Source organism: Sinocyclocheilus rhinocerous, unplaced genomic scaffold, assembly GCF_001515625.1.
Source record: "Sinocyclocheilus rhinocerous isolate Xijiao unplaced genomic scaffold, SAMN03320098_v1.1 scaffold1724, whole genome shotgun sequence".
NCBI classification, from domain to species: domain Eukaryota; kingdom Metazoa; phylum Chordata; class Actinopteri; order Cypriniformes; family Cyprinidae; genus Sinocyclocheilus; species Sinocyclocheilus rhinocerous.
This window is the reverse complement of record NW_015626034.1, coordinates 1,005,116-1,023,973: the sequence shown is the minus strand read 5'-3', so window position 1 is coordinate 1,023,973 and position 18,858 is coordinate 1,005,116. Positions and strand designations below refer to the sequence as shown.

At 36.9% G+C, this 18,858-nt stretch overlaps 2 protein-coding genes across 4 annotated transcripts in view; both read left to right on the top strand.

The window, feature by feature from the left end:
- LOC107708728 (ubiquitin carboxyl-terminal hydrolase 33) overlaps positions 1 to 14,854 on the top strand; it is a 32,941-nt gene extending 18,087 nt beyond the window's left edge. Inside the window, exons 11-25 of one of the 3 annotated variants that reach the window (XM_016513036.1) lie at positions 1,305 to 1,436; positions 2,809 to 2,921; positions 3,728 to 3,751; positions 4,328 to 4,500; positions 5,584 to 5,654; positions 5,870 to 5,903; positions 5,988 to 6,033; positions 8,066 to 8,246; positions 8,602 to 8,728; positions 9,645 to 9,814; positions 10,261 to 10,342; positions 10,430 to 10,538; positions 11,351 to 11,453; positions 11,645 to 11,713; positions 13,674 to 14,854. In XM_016513036.1, the coding sequence (XP_016368522.1) occupies positions 1,305 to 1,436; positions 2,809 to 2,921; positions 3,728 to 3,751; positions 4,328 to 4,500; positions 5,584 to 5,654; positions 5,870 to 5,903; positions 5,988 to 6,033; positions 8,066 to 8,246; positions 8,602 to 8,728; positions 9,645 to 9,814; positions 10,261 to 10,342; positions 10,430 to 10,538; positions 11,351 to 11,453; positions 11,645 to 11,713; positions 13,674 to 13,831 (1,592 nt within the window). In that variant the 3' untranslated portion in view covers positions 13,832 to 14,854. Of the gene's footprint in view, positions 1 to 1,298; positions 1,437 to 2,808; positions 2,922 to 3,727; positions 3,752 to 4,327; positions 4,501 to 5,583; positions 5,655 to 5,869; positions 5,904 to 5,987; positions 6,034 to 8,065; positions 8,247 to 8,601; positions 8,729 to 9,644; positions 9,815 to 10,260; positions 10,343 to 10,429; positions 10,539 to 11,350; positions 11,454 to 11,644; positions 11,714 to 13,673 lie in introns of all 3 variants that reach the window. The other 2 variants (XM_016513027.1, XM_016513043.1) reach the window with 2 other exon arrangements.
- Positions 14,855 to 15,689: 835 nt separating this feature from the next.
- The window catches only part of LOC107708932 (ZZ-type zinc finger-containing protein 3-like), a 32,503-nt gene continuing 29,334 nt past the window's right edge, over positions 15,690 to 18,858 (top strand). The window contains exon 1 of the mRNA XM_016513302.1: positions 15,690 to 15,889. The gene's annotated coding sequence lies outside the window, so the exon portion shown is untranslated. The remainder of the gene's footprint in view (positions 15,890 to 18,858) is intronic.

Sequence of the window (18,858 nt, the reverse complement as noted above, 5' to 3'; positions counted from 1 at the left end):
TTTCTGCGCTCATGTTAACGGATTAAAGCGTTCATACTGCGCACGGTTGCGGTCCGGCAGTGTGTTCTATGAGTGGTGCGTCTGCAGCAGTGCAGAGATTGTTTCCACACCGAGTTTCCTGTGGTGCACGTGCTGAAGTAAAGTGACAGCGCATTGTTTGCGGTAAATAAGAACATGGATTGACACGAAAATGTAGTAATTACACCATACATGCATATAATTAAAGTCTGCTGTGTTTCACAGTCAACACATATGGCTTTTCTTTTAGATATTTTAGATAAACAAGGCAATAATAGATGGCACTCGTGGAGGTTGGAAAACAAAGTTCTTTAGGATTGCTTGGATTGCTTTAAATGCAAAAGAAAAGGCAGTAGAGCTGACTGTTTCTGTCAATGGTAAGTTTTAATTTAGATTGTTTGTGATATAACATAAGAAAAGTAGTTTAAATGTTTTGCCACTTGCTTGAGCAACTTAATATATAAATCTAGAAGTAAATGCAAAAGTAAAAAGCATTGAATGTGTTGCTTATATTTATTGCGTTTAAACACGTCTATGAAAGATTGTATTACTGAACGGTGTAAAAAAAAAAGAATCACAATGCTGAAAAAGCATTTTCAGTAACAATGTTTGGATTTCAAATCAAAATAATGGATAGATGTTGTGTTTGGTGTAAACAGCCACAGATCAGTTGCAGACTCCTGTGTGAAAGCACAGTGAGCACCTGCTGCTTCTGCACCGCTTACGTACCGTACCACACATGGACTTCATACGCACTGCAAACGGAGTATGTGTGAACCTCACATACAGCTCACGAAATCAGGCTTGAGCTGTGTATAAGTCATTGCGCAACAATTGCACGATTGTAAAAAGAAAAATTGCATGATCAAAAATGTAGGTGAGATAAATTAAATCAAATTAAAAGTCTCCCCTCACAAGAGTCACGTAAGAGGGCAATTCCTCCCATTTTCAAAAATGAAATTCAGGCCCTGAATAAATGTCTAAAAATCCTGATTGGAGTATCACTATAAATAATTCTACATGATAAAAAGAAAGCTTAAAAAGATAAGTATCGGTGATCGTATCGGCAGATGCTGTTTCCGGTGATCGGCCTCAAAAATCCTGATCGAAGCACCCCTAATGGATATGGTTATGTTTGCACCAGCTCTGTAATTCTGCATTCCAATGTTTTCATGTTTTTACTCATTTGCAATTGCAAGCTTTTTCAAACCACTGAAATGAACTACAAAAAAGTTTTGCTTGCTTTTATTGACTGACTTGTTTGTTTCCACCTTGTTCAGACTCAAACTCTGAAATCCAGGTCAGCAGTACCATCAGACCACACAGTCCCAGTGGAAATGAGGGTGTCACATCTAGACTGTCCAGCAGTCCCCCCAAATCCTCAATGTGGCCAAACCTGAGCTCTACTCACAAGAAAGGTACCAGAATTTGAGTAGGAAGCACTTCGGGACAGTTTAGGAGTTATGTACTAGTTTAATTAAATGTATTCATTAGTGATGCACTGAAATGAAAATTTTGGACCGAAACCAAAATTTAAGGATGTACTTTGCTGAAAACCAAAACCAAAAATAAATGATAATTAGTGGTCTTTCAACTCCTGATGTTCATTCAGGTTTATTTCATGGTGTAACTACTAATGAGAAAGAGATTAATGTGCTGCTTGAATTGAGGCTACAGTGATCTGTCATGCCACGTTAAAGAACATCAGAACCACATTTATTGTTTGTATTTTGTGATTAAATTGAGAGAATTTGAAAGCTGAGACTTTGTTTCATATTAAAGTTAACAAAACACAAAGCTCATTGTGATTCTTGGATGGCAGCTGTACCTCCAATAATGTTTAGTGAAGTTCGTGCATCAACGGAAAACAGCATAGACTAAAAGATTGATCTTTAGATTTAAGAATCCATAGCAGTATTGATTTAAAAGCGAGAAATCTATAGTGTTAATCCAGTTCTAGCATCCACACAGCTGACATGTTTACCTGTTGTAGTTTATCCAATTTGTGTACACAAAATAAACTCTGACAGTCAAAACGTGGCATCCGAGAAACAATTATTTAAACGTTACTGTTTCGATCAACTATTTTTGGTTGCCAAACTTTTGCTGAATCACTAGTATTATAGGGGTCATGACACAGATATATATTTTTTTCATTATTTTAATATGTTCCTTGAGGTTTACTTATAATGTTAATAAAGTTGATATCTATACAAAGACGCGAACGAGCTGTTTAAACCAAACAAAAGCGAATGTTCTTTCACTCCATTTGTCCTGACGACAGAGGACAGACTCAAGTGCGGGGACTGTGTCAGAAAGTGAACATGCATCTGTATACTGTATCCAGTGTAGACAAGATAGCTGCAGTGATTGTAATTTCTGTATGCTTTTGACGCGACGTGTCGCATTCATCATGATCCAAGTGTCAGCCGTTGGCGGCTGAATGCCAGTGGGTGGGGCTTATGTCGCTGTGTTGCTCTGAAGGTGGTTTATGCAAACGACTGTGCCTATCTGACGTCACCTTTTGTCCCTATGAATCCAAAATGAGCTGTTTTCTGAAGGTTATTAGGGTTTCTGAGGTTTATGTTTTTTTTTATTAATGATGAGGACATTTTAAGTTATGAAACTTGCAGGATGTATTAAGCACACAAAGACCTCTTCTGTATCAAAAGATCAAGGGAAATTTGGTTTCTCATGTCATGACCCCTTAATGTAATAGTTGTGAGCATTACCTGAACCGGAACAGATTTGACATTGATTCTAAATGGTTGTGATGTGTAATGTTGACAGTACCCTCGTTCATCCCACCAAAGAGCAAGCGGCAGAGGAAATATCGCAGCATCATCTCTGAAGTGTTCGACGGCACCATTGTCAGCTCAGTTCAGTGCCTGACCTGTGACAGGGTGAGTAATCAGTGTGTTTTTCAACCTAAAATGCCCCCAAATAACCTCACTTTAAATAAACAAAGAGAAAACAAGCATTTGATTCTTCAGTTGGCAAAGAAAGGTACTTCATTTTAAAGGGGTCATATGATGTTGCTAAAAAGAACATTATTTTGTGTATTTGGTGTAATGAAATGTGTTTATGCGGTTTAAGGTTAAAAAACACATTATTTTCCACATACTGTACATTATTGTTTCTCCTCTATGCAATATAACACATAATTACTGTATTTGCATTACTGTAAGGGTAGGTTTAGGGTTGTGGTAAGTGGAGAAATTAATAAACCATAATTTGACCCACACAGTGCCTTCACGACATGGCGGCGGCGGCAACAACAATAGTACAGCGAGAATAAAAGTTATGCCTTCTTTCTTTGCGTGAACATTTGGGCGGTGTTATGCAAATCTTCCCACACTGTGATGTAGACATGTGGGGGCGTGTTTAAACGAGGCGTTTTAGGAGGGCGTGGACCAGTCTTAACTTTTATAAAGAATATCTCTTTGGGTTTGAGATTTTAGTCTTTGCAACTTTAGGGATCTTATTTATTTAACAGCTTGTAACACTCCAAAGAGAAAGGACCATTTGAAATTGCATCATATGACCCCTTTAAAATGATTTCTGAAGGATCATGTGACACTGAAAACTGGACACTGAATGCTAAAGATTCATTACAGGAATAAATAATGCTTTAAAATGTATAAAAATAGAAAGCAGTTTTTAAATTGTACAAATATTTCACAATATTACTGTTTTTACTGTGTTTTAGATCAAATGGGTAAATGCAGCTTTGGTGAGCATAAGATACTTTTTAAAAAACCTTTAAAAACACTTATAGAGTTGAACACAAGTGTATCTTATATATTTTATATAATGTTTAATGATCATGTGCAAAATGATTTGATAATCATGTGAAAAAATAATCACACTTTTAGTATTCACTTCATTGTCCACTTATGTAGTTCATTCACGAACATAAGTCATTTTGTTATAAATATCAACATTGTTTGCATTTGAAAAATTGGTTACACTTTATTTTAAGGTGTCCTAGTTACAGTGTAATTATACATTTAAATACTGAGTAATACATGTACTCACTATATGATTAGGGTTTGGCTTAAGGTTGCTTGCATGTAATTATGCATAATAAATTGTTATTATAATAGTAAGTATATGTAACGTGTAACAAGGACACCTTAAAATAAAGTGTTACCGAAAAATGATCAGCTATAATAGAAGAAAATGGACATTTGAGCTATTTGCTATTTGCAGTTGTTTTAATGGCTTTGTTATTGTTTCTGACAGTAGTTGCAGTTACAGATTAGCATTTTAAATGATGCTCCTCTGTTACTTGTCCTTCCTTTCTCAGGTTTCGGTGACTTTGGAGAACTTCCAGGACATCTCTCTGCCCATCCCAGGGAAAGAGGACCTTGCCAAGCTGCACTCTTCCTCCCACCAGACGGCTCTAGTCAAGGCTGGTTCGTGTGGAGAAGCCTACGCCCCTCAAGGCTGGGTAGCTTTCGTCATGGAATATATCAAGAGGTGTTATGCTGACATTTCTTTTTTGTGAGACTGTACCCTTTTGAAAAAGTACACTGAAGCATACTTTTAAAAAGAGTTCTTATTATGGAAATAAGTGTGAGCTGCGAGTAAATGAAAATGTATTATAGTTTACATTAAGATTAAATGCAGTTAGTTGAATTTAAGAATGTGTTTTTGACCCACTTCAGTAGGATTTAAGTACTTCTTTCGATGTAATTTCATAATTTATTCTATTACACTTGAAATACGGTTAATCTATATTAAATGTATTGATAAGCATCTATGGTCAACTAAACTATATTTAAATCAATTCTATTTGAACATGTATGTTAATTTATTTGTAAGTACATATTTTTAATATTTAAAATATTATATACATTATATTAACTTTCATTATAATGTTAAACAACACAATACAATTAAAATTATAAGCAAATACTTTACATGTGCTTTAGTATGTTAGTATGTATTGCTTTAAAGCATGACAAGGTTAATAAAATGTACTTAAGTAAAACGTTTAATTTATAGTAATTTGGGTTACACTTTTTTTTTTTACATTTAAGTACTGAGTAATATTAATTAACTACATATACTTACTATATGTTTAGGGTTTGGCTTAGGGTTACTTGCATGTAATTAAGCATAATTAATTGTTATTATTATAGTAAGTGCATGTAATATGTGTAACAAGGACACCTTAAAATAAAGTGTTACCGTAATTTGACATGACTAAAAAGTGCATTATGAAAGTGTACTTAAGTCTGTTAAGTACCAGTCATAAAAATTGTACTCTTAAGAGGGTATTTATTTTATTATTAATTAATTAATATTATATTACTGCAGTTACAGTTTTTTTTATGTATACTTTTAGGATTTGAAGTGCACTACAAATGCACATTCAATACAATTAGGTGCATAAGGGTATATTAAGTGCTGCCCTGAGTCATTATGTCCATAAAATATAATTAAGTCAATTGCAAGTATTTAAGCATGTATATAACATTGTATCCCAAGAAAACCGACTTAATATGTTTCTTTTGAATGATTGACCCTTACTGTTTATTTCTGCTCATTGATTTTTAGTTGGTTCTGGGGGCCTGTGGTCACGCTGCAGGACTGTCTGGCTGCCTTTTTTGCGAGGGATGAACTAAAAGGTTTGACTTTTCTTTTTTTTTTCTTCCCCTCTCTCAAAGCTGAAATTTTGCTTTAAACCCAAATTAATCAATAGAACCTATTGAATAGGTGATTGTGCTGTTTAGAGTCTCAGATCTAGAAAAAGAAGATGAATATGGATATCTTCATGGCATTTGGTGTTAATATTTACCATATCAGTGGTGTAATTCTTACTGGTTGTTGTTGTTTTTTTCAGGAGACAACATGTACAGCTGTGAAAAATGCAAGAAGTGAGTATGAACTTGTTGGAGAACTTATTGAAGATGATGGATGCAGAAATGAAAGTGTTAATGTTGATTCTTTGGTTGTTTCAGGTTACGGAATGGGGTCAAATTCTGCAAAGTTCAGAGTTTGCCAGAGGTAGGTACACAGATGAGCTATTGTGGTTATTATACAGGGATAGGCACCACATTATTATTTTTCAGAGTTTGAAAAGACATCAGATTTACATAGGAATTAGGGCTGTGCGTTTAATCGAAATCTAATCGAAATCGCGATTTGAGACGTTGCGATTTCCTAATCGCAAAGCCTGCGATGTGGACGCGATATTACTCTGTTCCAGAGCATATGCATGACTGCCAGCCTTGAGTTGCAGGTCTTACTTGCCCTGGGCGAGAGTGAGCGCACCTCCGTTCTCCCCAATCAGCACTGCTCTAGCCAACTGCGTAAACACCCTAACATTAAAAAAAATAAAACCGGAACGCGGGACGGGAGAGAGACAGAGTGGGCTTATGGCGTCTACTGGGTCAGATCGATAGTTAGGCAAATTAAAAATAAAGAAAAACGTATGCAACTTAAGCTTCGAAATGACGGACAACAAACAAAAAATGTAATTTGCAAGAGCTGCGTCACAGCGCATATCAAGTGCTCCCTTATCGGTTCTGTTTTCAGTACTGGAGAATAAAAGATACATTCTTAGATGTTTTTGTTAGTACGTGAACGTTATTTTACACATTTTATCTCCCCAACAGATTAATTTGAAATAAGTTTAAAATAAGTTCAAATGCATGTTGGCTATTCCTAATTCAGAAGAGCGCACACACAGCCTGTGTCTGTGAATGCTTCTCATACTCGCGCCTCTCTGCCCCACGCGGCGCGAATCCCGCGTCACGGACGAGCCGTTCATGCTTGCCGCACTCACGCAGCCTGACTCGTAATGCTCGTTCATACTCGCACCCGGCTCCGCACCGCAAGTCTCGACGAGCGCGTCTGGCAGTATGGATGAGGCTTGATGCACGCGCGCAACCTGTGTCGACTCGCGCCTGGCTCCGCGTTTAAAACAAATGTAAATTCAGTCTAACTGCTTGCTAATTTCACTTGGATGAAATGAAACATTCAGCACATTTTCCACTTGCTCTTAAAATCCCAAATACTTAAAATGAATAAATCAATGTAATACTTTAATAATTGACTTAAGAAATAGTTCTTTATTTATAAAAAATAAACAAATATTTTCTGTGAAATTAAGTTAATTCTGTAAAAGTAGTTATACCATTATAATCTTACCTGTTGAAGAAAAAAACAATAGAACCCCTCACAAAACACAATAACAAATTTAATGGATTTCAGGGTTATAATGGGAATTGTATTGGTTTTAATGTAAACTATAATGGTGTCTATTTGATGGATTCTATTGGTGGGATGTAATCTGGCAGATGGCAACCAATAGAACAGCAGTAATTCCTATTGGAATAATGCCCAAAACAAAAAGGAATTTTGTAATGGTTTAATGGAAACTATACGAATTTCTGTGATGGTTTCTATTGTTTTTTTCAGCAGGGTAATGATACCCATACTGTGCTGCACATTATTGACAATATTGAGCTGAAGCTTGACTTTGCACATTTAAAATCGCAAATCAAATCGCAATATCTGTCAAAAAAAATCGCAATTTGATATTTTCCCCCAAATCGCACAGCCCAAAATAATAAAAACACCACATATAAAGTCCACAATGTACCAAGTCTGTCTGAAAGGAACACAAGACCTGGGCCTTTGAGCAATAACAGTAATATAATGGGTAATAAAGTCTGGTGAGTCATCTGTTTCCTACATCCAGTGGATTTATGTTTGGAGAGAGACTAAGAATGCCTTCAAAATATAATATCGGCTGCCATCTGGTAAATATGCTCAGGGACCTGTAATGGCAAGAGCAGCCATCTTATGGGAGTCGTTAGATCTGCTGATTCTTCAGTACGTCTGTAGAATGGCCAAAGTATTTTACTGGGCCACCATGATATAAAACCTCAACTGGTAGTACCACTCAGTCATGCTGTACAAATTGCCCAAGTAGTTATATTTTTATATGAACAGACATGACATGGTTTTTCTTGTTGGAAATTGTCAGCAAAATGTGATTTTCTGCTTTGTTGAAATTCTGTCTCCCCAACAGATTCTGTGCATTCATCTCAAGCGCTTCAGACATGAACTTATGTTCTCCACCAAAATCAGCACTCATGTGTCCTTCCCTTTGGAAGGCCTCGAAATGCAGCCCTTCCTGGCCAAGGACTGCTCCGCCCAGACCACCACCTATGACCTGCTGTCAGTCATCTGTCACCACGGCACTGCCAGCAGTAAGTCTTTTAGGCCAGGGAGATGGTCATAAATGTTTTCTTCTTATAAATTAATGTATCATTTACAGCAGTTACACTAAGTAATATAAATTAGTATTGTTTATATATTTTTTGGAAAAAAAAAAGTTAAATATTATTTATAATTTTAGAAATAAATGTAATAAATTATTGTGATTTATTTTACATTACTATAAGAGATGTGTAAGTGGTTTCAGGTAGTGAAAATTGTTTTATATTAATTCAATAATAGGGGAGTGGGAAAAGGAAATGATCAATTCTGATTCGAACACACATTGCATACATGAGCACCACAGCTCAGTGTGTGAGATATTTTTAATGCAATTTTTGCTTTAAGGTGGCCACTATATCGCCTATTGTCGGAACGAGCTGAACCAGCTGTGGTACGAGTTTGATGACCAGAGCGTTACTGAGGTGTCTGAGTCTTGTGTTCAAAACGCTGAGGCATATGTGCTCTTTTACAAGTAAGACCATTTACAAACCAAGATTTATTTATTGCTCCTAACCCTAATTCTACTAACATCCCTCATATAACCTTTCAAACATAATCTATAAAATTATATTATAACATGAATATATATTATATAATAAATAACAGTAAATTTTGGTAATATCTCAATTGCGTTTGTATGTATATATGCATGTGTGTGTATCCTCTTTTTTTTTTTAAAGATGTCCTAACCCTCTTATATTCAAAATGTTTTGGTCTTGATTTTCTTTTCTTTGAAATTAAATTATAAATAAATAAATTGATTGATTTAAATAAATAGATACAATTTTGAATTAAAATAAGTAAATGAATGATTAATAAAATAAATACATCTAACAATACAGTACTATACTGAGTAGAAAAGGAATGTAATAATGTAACTTGATAGAAACTAAATATTTTGTTGCGTTTATAATTTTATAGTATAATTGGGTCTTTACGCTAGAAACTACACAGATGATGATCTTCAAATTTGGGGAAGCGTGGCATCTAAAAGATTAAAAATCTATGGCCTATGCAACCCGTTAAAATGGAATGAAATAAGGCCTTGCAAAGTGGCTAATGGCTAAATAATCCTAATTTAAAATTGTGTTGTTGTTGTTTTTTAGTTATTTTTGCATTATTTATTAAATAGAGTTTTAAATCTATTAAATAATATGACTTCTCATAATTATGTTTGCCTATTGATTCTTTTTCTAGTCTTTCCTGGTATAGTCATGAACAAACAATGATTTAAGATGCAGCTGTTTTTTAGGTAGAAAAGCTCAAGGTTATGTTGAGCAGGACAAACGGCCTTGAGTCTGACTGTAAATCTCAGTGCTGTGGTGAAACGTTTGTGTTGACAGTTGTTTGAATGGTGCTGATGTCACTTGTGTGTGTGTGTGTAACAGGAAGAATAACGATGAGACTAAGAAGGAGAGGCGGAAGGTGACCAGTCTGCTCAACATGATGGAGCCAAGCCTCCTGCAGTTCTACATCTCCCGCCAGTGGCTGAACAAGTTCAAAACCTTCGCTGAGCCAGGACCCATCTCCAACCATGACTTCCTGTGTGCCCACGGAGGTGAGGACCACTCTTATGAAGATCTAGGATCAAGTATTTTATACACCACAGATATGACTCCACACCAGATATAATTGCAGATTCTACCAGCATTACAAAAGTCAAGTGCTGCCACATCCTTTTCACTGATTATGTTTGTATTTACTCTCTTCCTCTCCTTTTCACTTAAAAAGTGCAGTATGAGGTCAGCGAATAAATGCGAATCTCTTCAGAAAGCATTTTCGTCCCCTTGATCTGATTTGTTTGAATTGAGTCAAATGAATTTGAAGGAAAGGATCTGACAGAGGAACAAAGATATAAGAAGTTCCCTATGAATTATTTATAAATCATCTTGCATGCTGTTTCATGTTGACTTTCAGGGGACAGATGCCCATTTTTTTGTCATAAGACTAGGAAAACTAATTATCTGTCGGTTAAAACCTCTTGTTTTTCTTCTTCTTCAACAGGAATTCCACCAAATAAAGCCTCGTCTGTTGACGATCTTGTTATGATGCTTCCCCAAAATGTATGGGACCATCTGTATAGCAGGTAAAAATTGTTAACTGCTCTTTTCATAACTTCCAGTGGAAGTTCAGTTTCTTATTAAATGCTAATTGGTGGCTCGTTGTCTAATAGGTATGGAGGCGGTCCCGCTGTCAATCACTTGTATGTCTGCCACACCTGCCAGAACGAGATCGAGAAGCTGGAAAAACGTCGCAAGAATGAGCTGGACATGTTTGTTCGGGTAGGAGCCGCAGTGACATCCTAGATTAAGAGGACATGTAGAGTGAAAAATGTCTGTTCTTTTTGGGTTGGTCTAACGCCTGCACTGTTATCTGGCCTCTTAATGCGTGCACAGACCTCACACCCACCACCACCAACACCCCCTCAGACTGAGAACAGAAGTGTGACCCCTGCCCCTTCCCCCAAAATTGTGCTCATTATTAATGCATGAGAACAAAAGTGCTTGATTTCAGCCAGAGATGCTTTGCTTAGTTTAAGTTAAGGCCAAATGACTGATAATATAGACTTTCATGTAGTTATGTGCCTATATTAAAATTCTCTCCGATACCAGCTGATAACCAGACATTTAGGGCTGCAAGTAATGATTAATGTCGCCGTTGATTAATTTGTGCAGAGCAGAACCAGAAATGTTTCTAGTAAACCCACCACTCACACTACTTGTACTATAAAATGACTACATTTACATTGTGTTAGACAGTATAAAAGACTCAAGATGCAGGTGCAACGATGAAAGGTCTCTGACTAGTGCATGTTCACGTAGAAAAATTATAGAAAAGCAGTGCAGTACAATGCGTTCTGTGTTCTCTGTGCCTTATAGGAAGCAGTAACTTATGTAAGCCATAGACGGCAATGTAGTTCACTAGGATTTGGAACAGAGCTTCTGTCTCAGTTTATGGTGTTATTGTTTGGCTGCAGTGAGTAGGATGATATTTTATAAAGAAACACTCAGGTAATGGTATCTGTCTCTTCATGTTTTTTTTGCTCTTTCCCCATCTTTTCTGTCCTTCCCCATCTTTTCTGTCCTTCATGTAGCTCAATAAGGCGTTTCAGGAGGAGGAGTCTCCTGTGGTGATATACTGTATCAGCATGCATTGGTTCCGGGAATGGGAAGGCTTTGTCAAAGGCAAGGACATTGGTAAGTCATTTCTCATCCCTGCTGCTGATACTTCTGAAGTATCTGAAAGTTTGAAATTGAATATTAGCATTATGTTTTGCAGTTATTGATGACTAAGGAGTTCTTGAAGAATTTCATTATAGATTTTGTTTGCCTTTCTCTTTTGTTTGGGGTATTTGGTGTGTTTCTGATGATGGTCTTGTATCTTTCAGACCCACCAGGACCAATTGATAACTCCAAGATTGCTGTAAATAAAAATGGACACATCACATTAAAACCAGGTAATGTTTAGGATCAGGATTTTTTAAAAATTTTTTTTACATTTGTCATTTCTATTAAAGTCACCGGAAAATTCGTAACCCTTTTTGCTAAACTGAATAACCAATTCTGTCATCATGTCGTACTAAACCTCTATGGGTTTCTTTCTTCTATGAAACATACAATAGTGTTTAATGTTGTTTGAACCTGAAAGTTCCTCAAAATATTTTTAAAGTTGAATAACATTAGGTTAAATAATTTTTGAGCGAACTGTCCTTTTAGTAAAGTAAATCAGGTCAATATTAGCTTTAAGTTTCAAATATAGCTGCACAGTAGTGGTTAAAATGATTGATTATTTTGCTCAAAAATTATAATTGTGATTATTAATCACAGTTGTTTTATTTGAGAAACTTCTTTTTAGATTTAATCAGATTCATTGCACTTTCACATAAACACAAATCTTGAGTTTATGCTTTAACATACTCTGTAACAAAACCTTGAAAAGCTTCTCAAAAACTAAAACCATACAATTCCTATTATTGATTAAAATAATTCCAAATCCTGTTAAAAGGATTGTTCACCTAAAAATGAAAATTGTCATAATTTACTCACCCTCAAGTTGTTCCAAACCACGATCAAGGCTCAGAAACGTAGCAAGGACATTGTTAAAATAATCCATGTGACATCAGCGGTTCAACCGTAAATTTTCAAAGCAACGAGAATACTTTTTGTGAGCAAAGAAAACTAAAATAACGACTTTATTCAACAATTCGTCTCCTCCGCGTCACCCCGTAGCGCCATTTTGGAGAGTATCCACTGAACGTAAACAACGTATGCTGTTCTGTGTCAGCCGCACCACGCGGATACATTGTTTACGTTGTTTACACTTTGATCTGAACATAAACAACATATCCGCGTTGTGATGCTGACACTGAACAGCATACGTTGTTTACGTTCAGATCAAAGCACGCGCATACGTCGTGATACTTTCCAAAATGGGGCGCCAGGGTGACACGGAGGAGACAAATTTTTGAATAAAGTCGTTATTTTTGTTTTCTTTGTGCACAAAAATATTCTCGTAGCTTCGAAAAATTACGGTTGAACCCCTGATGTCACATGGACTATTTTACCGATGTCCTTACTACGTTTCTGGACCTTGATCGTGGTAATTACATTGCTGTCTATGGAGGGTCAGAGAGCTCTCGGAATGCATAAAAAATATCTTAATTTGTGTTCCGGAGATGAACGAAGGTCTTACAGGTTTGGATCGACATGAGGATGAGTAATGAATGACAGAATTTTCATTTTTGGGTGACTTCCATAGTATTTTTTTCCATACTATGGAAGTCAATGGGTATACATTTTTCAAAATCCAAGTTCTGATTGGGGTTTTAAGCTCTTGATATCTAAATGCTTGTGGAGACAAGGAAATAACAAAGAATTAACCAGCGTGCCAATATCGCAGTTGATTATGCTTAATTAATCGATAGAAGCAGAAATCGTGATCACGATTAAAGGGGTCATATGATGCGATTTCAATTTTTCCTTTCTCTTTGGAGTGTTACAAGCTCTTGGTGCATAAAGAAGATCTGTAAAGTTGCAAAGACTAAAGTCTCAACACGCTTGCGGTATTCGGCCAATCACAACGCACTGGATAGCTGGCCAATCACAGCACACCTCGCTTTTTCAGACCGATGAGCTTTGTAAAAATCGACGCGTTTCAAAAAGGCGGGGCATAGAGGAGAAACAATAATGTACAGTATGTGGAAAATAATGTTTTTTTTTTACTTTAAACCGCATAAACACATTTCATTACACCTAATACACAAAATAATGTTCATTTTAGCAGCATCATATGACCCCTTTAAAATCAGATTAATTATTCAGCCCTGCAATTCAGTAGTGTACCTGCTTGTTTCAAGTACCTATCATTAACACATTTGCTCAAAAAACATGCGTTTTGCTTCTTTTCTGCTTTAACAGGTGCCGATTCAGGTCAGATATCTGAAGAGACCTGGAACTTCCTCCATTCCATTCATGGAGGAGGGCCGGTGGTGACCGTGCGGCCCAGTGTCAGCCATCAGGAGGCCGAAACTTCCCAGGCAGAGGAGAAGATCGAAGTGGAGACGCGCTCAGTGTAGTTGTGCTGCGATGCTACTGGAACGCAAGGGGACCGAGAAACACTTATTATTTTGCACTTCACTCTTGTTTTCAAACATTCGAGCAAAGGACCTTACAGCTTCACCTCAGCATACACACTTCTGCCACACTCTCTATACCCTTTATGACTGTTCTTTATAGCTGATGGATGGATTAAACGTCCTCCAGTGTGCTTTATATTTGTATATATCGTGCATATCCATTTCCTCTTGACACTAGAAGCCAATTAGACTTAAGGCACAGTTTCACAGTCCATTAATGCATTTGATTTCTATGTGCAGCTGCGTTCATGACAGATTTTGCTTCGCCCAAACCAAATGGCCCATGATTTGTGTACACCGAAAATGAATTCCACTGCATCTGTAGATATTTTTGAGGCACTGCCTCGATTAAGAACACGAAAGAATATGTTGTCTTAGTGGATGAAAACTTCATGTTTTGGGTATGAAGGGATACTAAATGCTACGTAGTCTCAGGAAAGAACATTTTTGTTTTGCACTGTACTGTAGATTCAAAAGCGTGCATGCTTCAGCTCTGATGTTCGATATGTATTTGAATGTACTAGTACTTAAAGAACACACGTTCCTGCACTAAATGTTATTTATTCCAGAGGGGTATGATTATTCTGGCATTCATGGACGTTATCTTTGTTCGAAAATTATTCGACGAGCTAAATCTAAGCAGAATGCACGCTAATAAGAATGATGTGGCACATTATGCTGGCAAGAAAATCAATTCCTCATTTTTATTTGTGTTGCATAGCTGTGCCGCTGGGTTGCATGGAGATGCAAACAATAAGGTGCACATTTGAACACATCGTTGGCTGTCTTGTTTAAAAATGCTATGTGAAAGAAAAAAATCAGATCAATTAAATCCTGCTGCCTCACATGTGTACAGTCAAGGCATTATTTAATGTATAGAAGGATGTGATGTCGTTTTTCAATATTAATTGTCCGCAGAGACTAAAGCTGTATCTGAGTGGCTACTATTAAATCGGAAACTTACGCTGTCGATATCTGTCATCATTCTTCTGAAATTCAAGAAATTAATATTTGTTAAATTGCTCCGTGAAATGGATACATTTCACAAAAATACGTCCAGGTCGCATTTCACCCCAAAATCTATTAAAAATAATACATTTTCAATTTGAAAATAGAAGAGGAAGCTTGTTTAGGACATTATGAGAGGAAAATTAAGCACATTTCCACCCAAGTTCTCATTACCGTAAAACGTCCAGACTTTTTTTTTTTTTTTGTATTTCAGTTAATCTTATGATTTTCTTTACTGCAAAAACAGTAAAAATCCTTGTGCAAGGGACTCCCATCCTAAAATTTCAAATCCATTTATATAATTATTTTGTATAAAAAATGTATACTGTAAAAATATTATATTATGAACATGTCAAAATATTGTTCTGAAAATGTTTCAATAGTTAAATTTATTCTATTCATTATATTACTGTACTGTTAGACATGTTATTTACTTTAATTTACTTTATATATAAATATATAATTTTTTTTTCTTTTTTTTTTTCACTTTTTTTCTAACATATCCATGGACCCCTTAGCACTCCCTGGGGGTCCCCAGACCCTAGTTTGAAAAGCCCTTTATAGAAAACGCTTGAAAATACAGTAACAGTGAGGAGACTGTCTTACAATTCGAGCCATTCTTTTGATTGTGAACTTAATTAACTGACCTCAGCCTGACATAAAATTAAAGTAGTTTACTGAGCCCTAAATAGCACTGGTGCAATCTAGCCACTATTTCCACTTGTAGACAGATCAAGAGAACATAATAGTGCATTCTTCAGTACAATATGCTGCTCATCATCAGGCTGAACTGCTCTGTCAGCTTAGTGCTGACAGCAGAGCTCTTGAGAGCCAGTCATTATGAAAGCAGCGAGCGTGTGGGCCGCGGCTGCTGTCCTGTACAGTATCGCAGTGAGCGGGATTGTGGGATTCACATTCACAGCAGCACCGAGAGAGAAAAAAAAAACATGGCGGCTGCCGATTGTGCAGCAAACGATTTGCGGAAGTGAGGTAAGTGTAATTCTGTAGCTTCATAAATCCGTTTACATTGAATTATCCGTCACTCAAGTCCAATTCCCCGACTTTATTTCGAAGTTAAAGCAGACTCTGCTTCAGGAACCGCTCCGATTGTAGCGGTTCGAGCGGATTTGATGGGCAAAGTTGTTGCGGCTGATCAGTTGTGTATGTTCACGCTGCCCCCGCTCCTCTGCACTGTTCCACGCTAGCCTGTTAGCTTCCACATTTAGGCCCTTTTTTATCTTCAAAAGTCATTTACTCACTTAACGTTACTCTGCTGTTTGCGTTTATTTGACACCGGGAAACAGCATTTTATCCGTTCGTTAACAAGTGTTATGAATGAGCGTTAAATAGGGTGCGCCAAATTCGATAGCATTAGCATGCTAACGTGAGTCTGTATCATCTTTATTAGCGCTCTTAGCCAAAATGCTAATTAGTGGCTGAGTTGTGGAAAAAAAGAAACCTAATTGTTTGTTTCTCGTTGTTGCGTGGTTATGTACACAATGAATATGTTTCGTTATTTGTTGCGCGAAATAAGTGGAATTGCGCATCCTGTGAATGCAGTAGTTAGCAGGTGAGCTAATAAAACCCTGCGGACACATTTGTTTTGTTCAGTTAAACTGTTAGTTGTGTCTTTAAAGCATATTGTTTAATAAAAGATTTTAGGAGGTGCGTGAAGCAAAAGTGTTGCATTAGAGACTAATTCAAAAGTTGAGCTCCGCTCGGAAGTCACCGGAGCTGGAGAAACTTGCACCGGGGTGTTTGGGAGGCAGCCGGGGCTGCGGTGTTGCCGGAGAGGCCCGTTAAATGCAGTTGAAGGAGAAAATGTTTCTTCTCACGCCTGTTCTAGATAAATGACGGTGAGTTAATAATCTGCAGCAGTGCTTAAAGCACTCTTTGTTAGTGTGTCAGCCAGGTTTATTAGCGCAAACCAGTTTCTGAGGAAAACATCACATTCTGAGAACAGGCTTTAAATGAGGGTTTAGCATTTTTCAATCACGGAGCCAAACTGGGTTCTCTGAAACCACTGCGACGAGCAATTTAGAAAACGTGCTGAGCTGCACAGAGGGCGAGTGCTTCCCTCCGCGTTGTCATTTGGGCTGGGCTGGAGTGTTTTGTGATGATAGTTCATTGGCGAGCACGTGTCAATTTAAAGTTCTTCGCCACGCGCGCGAGTTGTACGATTATTCAGGAAGTTTTAAATTCTTAACGCGTTCTGCGCGAGCTGCAGAATGACAACTTAATATTTCACGTCTCTAAAAAACAGTCCGAGTGAGTTTGAGGGCAGTTGGCGGTTATCTCGCCATTCTGGGATGAGCTTCTGTTAGCCCCATAGACTGTGGTTAGCACCTGCCAGCGGCTGAGGTAGTAGTGTCTGTTCTTGTTTAGACAAAATTGTGTCGATTATAATATGTCCATTGTTTCTTTGATTAATTGGATTAAAGTAGCCAAATACAGCAATTTTTAATAAAACATTTAAATCTATTTCTTCCAAAATTCCACATCCTGTCCAATGTTGTTCTCAAAACGATATGCAATTTGAAGGCATAGTGAATGTAGGCTGTGTGCTAACATTATGTGCAAAAAGGTAAAACTTGAAACTGAAATTTAAAAGTTAAAAGCACTAAATTGCAAATAAAGAAAAACAAAAGCAGAGACTTTAACTTGTACAAGGTAGGAGGAACGCACATTCACTTATGTTTACATTTATACTCCATTACAGAGTAGACTTGTCACTGCTCTCAAAAATTAATAGTTACTTGTGTTAAATGTATTTGTAATGAAATGTCATTTTATCATTATGCTTAATATTTAACAACAAATAGTTTAGAAAAATGTAAATTGTATATGCTAACAATACAACCGTATAAGTGCTGAGGAAAATGTCTCAAATGCATTAAACAACACACATTTGCCAGAGCGCCTGACAGGGCAAGCTACTTGAAACTAAATGCTTTTATTGAAGCGCTTAATATGACCCATTCTGACGTTTAGGACAACTTAGGTTGTGCACTTTTCCCGCAACTGGTCGCTCTATGTTTTTTGTTTTTTTTCCCCAGATGCTTTTTGTCCATATAAATTATTCGGTGCTGTGAAGTGACTTGATTGGCAGATGATGTCTTTGCATAGTGCAAACTGATTAATAAACATCCCTAAAACATGCATATTTGAATTATTTGTAAATTGAATTGCAGTGTGTTTCCGAATAAAGTTTATTGTACAGTTCTTCCAGGTTGAGGCATCATACATCAGTATATAATGTCCATACATATAGCTAATGTCCATCTGAAGACTTATAATGATATTAAAGCAATAGTTGCTTCACAAATAAAAATCTTGTCATTATTTAGACTAGAAATTTAAGTTGTCATTCACTAAAGTCAACCTTAGCTTAAATTTTATTTACCTTCATATTCACGTAAAAAAATGGTGCATTTATGTGCTGTGCTAGCATTAGGGGTTGAACGACTTCTGATTTTTTTTAAAGTCGACTTTTATGTGATGAGAGTCGAAGTCGACTAGTCGTTGATGATGTCATTAATAAGTCTGGAGCGGTGACAAACACCTTGTGCACAGCTATGAGTAATATAATCACACATGTCTTGTGGAGCGCTTTCAGAGTATGCATTTATTTGTCATTTTAAATGTTTGGAAACGGAGCGTAAATGTGGAAGTCCTTCAAAGATTTCTTATCCTGTTGCGCCCTCTATAGGACCAGCGACTAGTCGACGTCAAGCTTAAAGCGTCATGGCAGAGCATTGAAGTCGATGAGTCGGTGCAACCCCTAGCTAGCATTGGGGTCATTGATGTGCCATAAACGAACAAGATGAGCCATTGTATACTGACTTAAATTTCAGTCCAATTCAGGAAGACTTGAAATATAGGCTAATCGCAGACGATTTTATTGCACAATTCTGAAATCGAAGAAATCGTTCGCGATAATGACAGCTGTTTGCATAGCT